This window comes from Nansenia antarctica, assembly GCF_963989245.1.
Source record: "Nansenia antarctica genome assembly, chromosome: 15".
Taxonomy (NCBI): Eukaryota; Metazoa; Chordata; class Actinopteri; order Argentiniformes; family Microstomatidae; genus Nansenia; species Nansenia antarctica.
This window is the reverse complement of record NC_137685.1, coordinates 11145196-11153665: the sequence shown is the minus strand read 5'-3', so window position 1 is coordinate 11153665 and position 8470 is coordinate 11145196. Positions and strand designations below refer to the sequence as shown.

At 47.5% G+C, this 8470-nt stretch overlaps 1 protein-coding gene across 1 annotated transcript in view; it reads left to right on the top strand.

The window, feature by feature from the left end:
• iars1 (isoleucyl-tRNA synthetase 1) overlaps positions 1-7873 on the top strand; it is a 61869-nt gene extending 53996 nt beyond the window's left edge. Inside the window, 6 exon segments of the mRNA XM_080545480.1 lie at positions 2439-2615; positions 3312-3432; positions 3792-3917; positions 4144-4290; positions 4781-4933; positions 7289-7873. Of these exon segments, the coding sequence (XP_080401606.1) occupies positions 2439-2615; positions 3312-3432; positions 3792-3917; positions 4144-4290; positions 4781-4933; positions 7289-7371 (807 nt within the window). The 3' untranslated portion in view covers positions 7372-7873.
• Positions 7874-8470: the final 597 nt, after the last annotated feature.

The window sequence follows — 8470 nt, the reverse complement described above, 5'->3', positions numbered from 1 at the left end:
TAAGAAGGATTATCTTTACTTGTTTTCTTAACAAACAAACATTTTTCCGTCCGGGGACTGCAGTCTGGTGAGTGTTCAGAGGAGCTGGCAGCCTGCCAGGCTAAATTCCTCTGTTATTTAAAACTGAAATCTTAAGGAATTTTCCACCCCAGGGAATTAATTTTTAACAATTCTTGGGATGAGTAGCTGTAACCAGGGGGCTCTCTCTCACTGTGTGTGTGTGTGTGTGTGTGTGTGTGTGTGTGTACGCGCGCGTGCGGTGTACTGTGTGTGTCCAGTGTATTGTGTGTATCTGCGCGTGTGCGTGTGTGTCTGGTGTACTGTGTGTACTGTGTGTGTATCTGGTATAGTGTGTGTGTGTGTGTGTGTGTCTGGTATAGTGTGTGTGTGTGTGTATCTGGTATAGTGTGTGTGTGTGTGTGTGTGTGTGTGTGTGTGTGTATCTGGTATAGTGTGTGTGTGTGTGTGTGTGTCTGGTGTACTGTGTGTGTACGTGCACTGCGTGAAGTGGAGGGGTGATGGGAGGCAGGATGAGAGGTTAGCGTGTCCAGGTTGTGATTGGGCAGAGGAGTGCTACTCTGTTACTTCCCCCCCAGCAGCGCTGCCCTCCCCCTGAAGGGTCTGCCCTCCCCCTGAAGGGTCGCTACCTTGGATTGGCAAAAAGGCAATAAAACCCTTCCTGTATTGATTGACTGGACTTATATATTTATTTGTCCGCCCTTGAGCCGGGCTGTAATTGGTGCCTGTGTAGATTACTGAGAGATCAATGTGTTTTAATGTGTCAAGGTTCGGACTAGCTGAACCATGCCAAGCTTTAGAGGGGGCGGGGGGGCGCGGGGGGGGTATGCAAAAAGAGAGTGGAAGTGGTAGCATACTAGCCCGGAGGAAAGAAGGAATGAGAGAGATGGGAGGGAGGGAGGGATGGACGGGGGGGGGGGGGGGGGGCGTGATGTGGGGAAATCAGAAAGATCACAAAGAGATGAAGGGAGTGAGGAAGGGAGAGATTGGTGACATTATCACCTGCCCTAAAACCATCCTCCTCCTCCCCCCTCTCCTATCCCCCCTTCCTTAGTGAGGCTATAGAGCTGCATATGGTACACACACACACACACCCCACACACACACACCCCACACACACACACACACCCACACACACACACACACTCCTACCCTACCTTACCCTTCCCTCGTAACAGAGAATGTTTATAGCACAAATGAAATCTCTCTCTCTCTCTCTCATCATAACTGTTGTAGTCAATGCCACATCGTTCCATCAATAATACTTTATCATTTTTAATCTGCCCATGCACTTACACGATCAATAGATTGAATTAAACATACCCCGTTTCCCATGTGGTGGTTATTGAGTAACCATATGCTTTTATTTATGTTATGTGTTTTGTTAATGTTTGTGTTTTTGATATGATGTAGTGTATATAGTGTGTTGAGGGCTTGGTGAAAACGCACATAAACTTGAAACTTGAACATGGTCTTTAACTCACCAACTGCCAAAGCATTCCGGAACACTCACCACTTATAGTGCCAAGTGTTTTATGTTTATGTATTTACTTAGCAACAGTACTTTGATTGGCTACAAAATGTAGCATCATCATTAATGCATTTCTGGTGAATAAAGTCCCCCGTGACGTTCTAGAACGTTGACAGTTCGGGCGTCTTTATTCACCCTCGGCACTAGATGACGACTCAACGAAACGTAAACATTGGACTGTGTGGTTCTGCCTCTGTCCCATCCATCCATCCGTCCATGCATGTATCCATCCACTTATCCATCTACCCATCCATCTATCCATCCATCCACTTATCCATCTACCCATTCATCCATCTATCCATCCATCCATCCACTTATCCACTTATCCACCTATCCATCCATCCATCCACTTATCCACCTATCCATCCATCCATCCACTTATCCACCTACTCATCCATCCACCCATCCATCCACTTATCCACCTATCCATTCATCCATCCATCCATCTATCCATCCATCCACTTATCCATCTACCCATCCATCCATCTATCCATCCATCCACTTATCCACCTACCCATCCATCCATCCATCCATCCACTTATCCACCTACCCACCTATCCATCCCTCCATCCATCCATCCATCCATCCATCCATCCATCCACTTATCCACCTACCCACCTATCCATCCCTCCATCCATCCATCCATCTATTCATCCATCCACTTATCCATCCATCCATCCATCTATCCACCTACCCATCCATCCATCTATCCATCTATCCATCCATCCACTTATCCATCCATCCATCTATCCACCTACCCATCCATCCATCCATCTATCCACCTACCCATCCATCCATCTATCCATCCATCCATCTATCCATCCATCTATCCATCCATCCATCCATCCATCCGACCGCGTCTGACTGTGTGGTTCTTCCTGGGTCCCAGGGTCGTCTGGTGCCGTCAGATGAGATCACGGTGTACTACCACAGCGAGCCAGCAGGGGACTACCTGGACCAGGTCATCCAGGCGCACACAGACTTCATCCTGGCCACCACCAAGGCCCCCCTCAAGACCTACCCTGTCCCTCCCACGGCCAGCATCATCGTCCAGGAGAAGACTCAGGTAAGGAACGGCCTGATGTGGCGTCTGGCCACAGCGTGTCCACGTAGGACCAGTGGGGATCCACTTTGATAAAAAATATTTAGGGGTGGATCAGCTTTGAAATGAGTTGTACACACACACACACACACACACTTGATTCGCCTGATTTCAAAGTCTTTATTGAAGACAATGTTTGCTGATTCGTTGAAAGCAGATCATATGTGACACGTTCTAATGCTTTGGTCCTCATGTCGAGATCCGATGTAATGATCTGACTTTTCTTTCCAAAAATGTGAATACATTTCCGCGTTGTTGAAAATCAATGACACACTCGCTAGTCAACTAACACAGCTTGTTTTGTGAGCCTGCAAACAATGTAAAGTAGTGTTATAGTTAACTAAGTAGCAGTGGGGGGATTACTCACCGAATCCATTGCGTTGCAGTATTTTGGCTTGACTAGCGAGTTTGTGTTGTGATTCTCAACAACGTTGAAAGGTAGTTCTGTGTTTAAAAAAAAAAAGTCTGAATATTTTGATTGGTTGCCGTATGAGGACCAAAGCATTAGAATGTGTCGCATATGTAACACGTAACTGTTTGGACAACAAAAGCTTGTTGGAGCTCAACCAAGTATGTTCCTACTATGGATCCGCTGTTTGTAATTGTGTCATGATGTTAATGGTTGATGTTAATGGTTGATGTTGATGTGGTTGATCCCAGCTGAAGGGCTCCGACCTGGATCTGACCATAGTGAAGGGAGCTGCGGCCTCACGGGCGCCTCTGATTGGTCCAGCTTGCGCCTACGTCAACCTCAAAGTCAAGCTCAACAACAAAGAGCAAGGTAGGCTTGGGCCCTTGTGTGTGTGTGTGTAGTCTCTGTGTGTGTGTGTGTGTGTGTGTGTGTGTGTGTGTGTGTGTGTGTGTGTGTAGTCTGTGCGTGTGTGTGTGTGTGTGCAAGCTTGTGTGTGATGGAATGCCCAGTATTGTATACAACAGTAATAGAACACAGGAGCCTGGCTCGTGTTCAGCTGGCATGCGACGAAAGAAAACCTTTTCAAACAGCGAAGCTTTTACCTGAATTTGTTTTCCGATATAAGAACGCTTGTTTCTGTTCGCTGTGTTAAAAAGCGCCGTCTTTTCCCCCCACCGCCTACTGAACGCTCCCCTCTGATTGGCCGGTGTGGCTCTGTGTGTTTCCAGAGGGATCGGTCCTATTGGAGAACCCTAAAGGGGACAACCGTCTGGACGTGACCAAGCTGAAGGCCGTGTGCAGCTGCGTGTTTGGCCTCAACAACGCCCCTCTACGTCTGTTCAGCGGCAAGGCTGGTGAGATCCCATCAGTCACATCTTTCTCTGGCTACATTGTTGGGTTCATTTCTTCACCATGGCCGGTTTACCAGGCTGTTGCAGTGGAGGCTGGTGGAGGTAGAACTCTGAGGATGGGGCGCATTGTATCGCATTACAGTGAAGCCTCTCTGGTCTGTTCACAAACATAATCACAACCGTGTCTGTTCTAATCACAGCCTGTATTGGATTGTCTCTGTTTCTCCAGAGTTGACCTCTAAGACTGACCTCTTGACCCTGAGCGGTCAGACCCTCTCGGTGACCTCTGCCGTGTCCGGGTCCGGCGACGCCTCCGGCTCGGACGCTCTGCTCTGCCCCCACGTCAACCTGCAGCTGAGTGACACACAGCCTGGAGGTACAGGACACAGTCCTCCATTCATTAGTTTGTTTGCTCATGCATGCATTCATTCACTCATTCGTTGACTATTTCATTCCTCCGTCCATTCGTCCATCATTTTCTCATCCATCCATCCATGCATGTATCTATCTATCTATCTATTCATCCACTTATCCACCCATCCATCCACCCTCCCTCCCATCCGCCCTCCATCCATCCACCCTCCCACCCACCCTCCATCCATCCACCCACCTGTCCACCCTCCATCCATCCACTCATCGATCCATCCACCCACCCTCCCACCCACCCTCCATTCATCCACCCTCCCACCCGCCCACCATCCATCCATCCACTCATCCATCCATCCTTTCATGTACCATCCATGCATGTATCCATTCATGCATCCACATACCCATCCACCCATCCCTCCATGTATCCATCCATGCATGTATCCATCCATCCATCCCTCCCTCCCTCCCTCCACTCATCCCTCTCCTTCTCTCTGCAGAGTGCCAGAGGGGTGATCTGGGCACCCTGCTGCTGGTGAACCCAGTGGGGCAGAACGGCCTGACCAACGCAGGTCTGCTGTTGGAGACGGCCAAGGTGTTTGGCCTTCGCGGCCGGAGACTCAAGCTCTACCTGGACCAGGACTGCACCCAGGGTAAGGACTACAGGATGGCCCAGGCCCGAAACAACCACTAGCCCCTGTAGCTTAAGAACAGTAGACCACTGTGGAGATTAGACACAGGAAGAGGCTTGGATGGGTGTAAGGAAGCCTATCAGAGGGCAAGGTAGAGCTACAACCATGATGCTCATACCTCTCCTATACATGTCAGATCTACACCATAGAGGTGGGGGGAATAGGGTTTGCCGTTGCTTCTGCCTCTGTCTCTTCTTCGCCTTCCTGAAGACATGGTTAATGCGCTGTGTTAGTGTCATCCTCCAAGTCTGTGTGGAATTCAACAGCGTTCTCTAGAGCTAAGGCATGGCTGTGTGTTGAAGACCCACTGTTTAGTTGTGTTTATATTGTGGACCTGCAAAAGAGGCCTTGGTTCTCAGTCTGTTTGCCCTATGTGAATATAGGTCAGGGTTGCATAAATACAATAAATGTTGATTTCCACAGGGGAACATCCAGTTACTATTGGAGGTTCTTAATCATGTGACTGGTGACCTGTAGCCATAATCAGAGATCTATTATTCTCCAGTCAGGCTTGTCAGAGCCGAGCTGTGAGTTCATTACTGGTTACCTCAGTTTTACCCTCTACCATCAATCTCAGTCTCCAGTACTACTCTCCTAGCGGGCGTTAGCTGAGGTTTACTGCCTCGTGTTGAAAGAATCCCTTCTGTCTGACCCACCGACCTTGACTCTTCAACCCTGATGGGAGACTTTAATGTTGACCCTTGACCCCACAACAGAGTACCAAAACAATAAGTAAATACAATTGTGCTTAAGATTGAACCTGCTGTGTAGTTTGCACCTCCTTGGTAGTCAGATATGTGTATAGAATACATTACATTTAGCCAATCAGCGATCTATCAGTCATCGTAAGAAGAAGTAACCTAGGCTGGGGCCAGGGGCCATTGGCCTGGAGAGATGGGTCTTTCGTCTAAGGCCAAAGATTGGTCGTGACTCTGCAGTCCTGGCAGCAGTGGACGCTCGTTCCACCAGCATTACATGATTCATAACTCAGGGACAAATCCCCCCCCCCTCCCCCTCCCAAAAAGAAAACCCCCAACATGTTTTAAAATAATAATATGAATATTGACATAGTTTGGAAAATACATCTGGGATTGGGACCTATGCCATTATTCATATTCAGAGTTCAGAATTGTATTTTATTCTTTTCCAACGGCCCGATAATGCATTCAGATTCACGTTGCGGCAATTACGTACCAAACCTCAGCCTACTGTATTGATTGACAGAGGTCACGAAGCAAAACACATAACCCACACGCACACTCACACACACACACACACACACACACACACACACACACACACACACACACACATTTTGGACAAATGTGCAGAAAAACAAACCCATAAATCAACTGAGCGGTCAGAGACAATGTAGGTCTGGAGAAGTCTGAGATTTCTTTGAAAGGGAGAAGTGGTAGGAGCCCTGCAGGGACGCCTGCCACCCTGACACACACATGGAGATGTCTTCTCCTGCAGTCTAACGTCTGGAGACGGAGACTCAGAGCCAGTAGGCCGCCTCCCCTGGGCTTCCCCATGTAGTCCTCGTCTGACGGGCCAGACAGCCCGGGCTGCTGTACAGAGGCGTGGTGAGCTCAGCCCTACTGTACAGGACACCAAGGGGAGGCTGCTGGAGGCCGGGGGTAGTGGTGGTCTAGTGGATAGTGAGTTGGACTTGTGATCGGAAGGTTGTGAGTTCAAATCCCGCCTGAAACCACACCACTACTAGTGTGCCCTTGAGTAAGGCACTTAGCCCTCAGTTACTCCAGGGGGAATGTCCCTGTTATTCGTAATTGTAAATCGCTTTGGATTAAAAGCGTCTGCTAAATGGCAGGTAGGAGACGGAGGACTGGCTCGCTGTAACACACGGAACGGAACAAAGATCGCTTCTCAAACACGTTGCGTTTCGATACCGTTCCTTATGATGATGTACCGTTCTTCATTCCATTCCATGCATTACAATGAGCCTGTCCTCCGATTCCTACCTCCACTAGCCTCCCCCGCTGTACACAAAGAAGAGATGGAGATCGTCCTCCGAAAGCTCAGGTTGTCTCCCGGAAAGATTTTTGGAGTTTATCCTCCTCTTAGATAAGATACGCTGTCACAGATGAATACACTTCTTCTTGTTTGTCCCCCCGCCAATACATCAAAGTCACGCTCTGTTTGTGTGGGTTGAAATAGCAGTTTCATCACTGATGCAGTCTGATGTAAATCGCTGTTTTGATGTCGACGGTTAAAATCGTCGGTTCCGGTCTAGATTAATGTACGTGTCTAGGTCTTGATTAATCATTCATCGCATGTTCTTTATGTGTCTTCCAGAATTCCCTGCCAGCTCCTCAGTGACGTCATTAGACGGGAAGACGCTGTACGTCAGAGCCTTAGCTACCACCGCAGAGGCATGAAGAGCCTGGGAGGAGGAGATCTGTCCAGACACACGACCTCTATGACATCATAACATGAAATCATGATGCACTTCTGTTCCTGGAACCTGGAAGTCTTTTACTGTGTTATTCATCCTGTCGTAGTCAATCCCAAGTGACTATTGTAAGGTGTCTTAGATGTTACGGGCTCTGTTTATGAATTTGAATGGTCTATTCTATACACATTAGAAAACCAACTGTATACACGTAGGAAACCAACTTTTTACACATAGAAAACCAAATCTATACACACAGAAAACCAACTCTTTACACACAGAAAACCAACCGTGTACACATAGACACAAAATCTGCGGACACAAAATCAACTCTATACAGTACACATCGAATAAACCAACTTTCTACACATAGAAAACCATCTCTACACAGTGGGCATTCTGTGGACGAAGGGACTCAGTAGCTTCCGTATCTTTTCAGAAAAAGAACAAAAGGAACAAAAGGAAATGTGCTATTTTTGGTGTAACGATGGAACGAATAAATAAGATGTGATGAGAAATAATAATGGATCCTGCGTTTCCCCCCTCTTCTAGAGTCATTGCTGATACGTCATTGCTACAGTACCGTAAATATACACTCACTGGGCACTTTGTTAGGAACACTTGTACACCTTCTCATTCATTCAGGTGATGTAATGGTGTGGGGAATGTCTTCTTGGCACACTTTTGGGCCTGTTAATACCAATCAATCATCGCTTGAATGCCACAGCCTATTTGAGTATTGTTGCTGACCATGTGCATCCCTTCATGGCCGCAATGTACCCATCTTCTAATGGCTACTTCCAGCATGATAGTCACAAAAGCCGTCTCAAACTGGTTTCGTGAACATGACCATGAGTTCAGTGACCGGATCTGAATCCAATAGAATGGGATCGTACGGGAGGTTCACAGCTTGAACCTGAAAGGAATTGTGTGATGCAATCATGTCATCATGGACCAGAATCTCACAGGAATGTTTCAGACATCTTGTGGAATCAACGCCATGAAGAATTGAGCCTGTTTTGAGAGCTAAAGTTATTAGTATAGTGTTCCTAATAATGTGTTCAGTGACTGTGCAATAATGATGA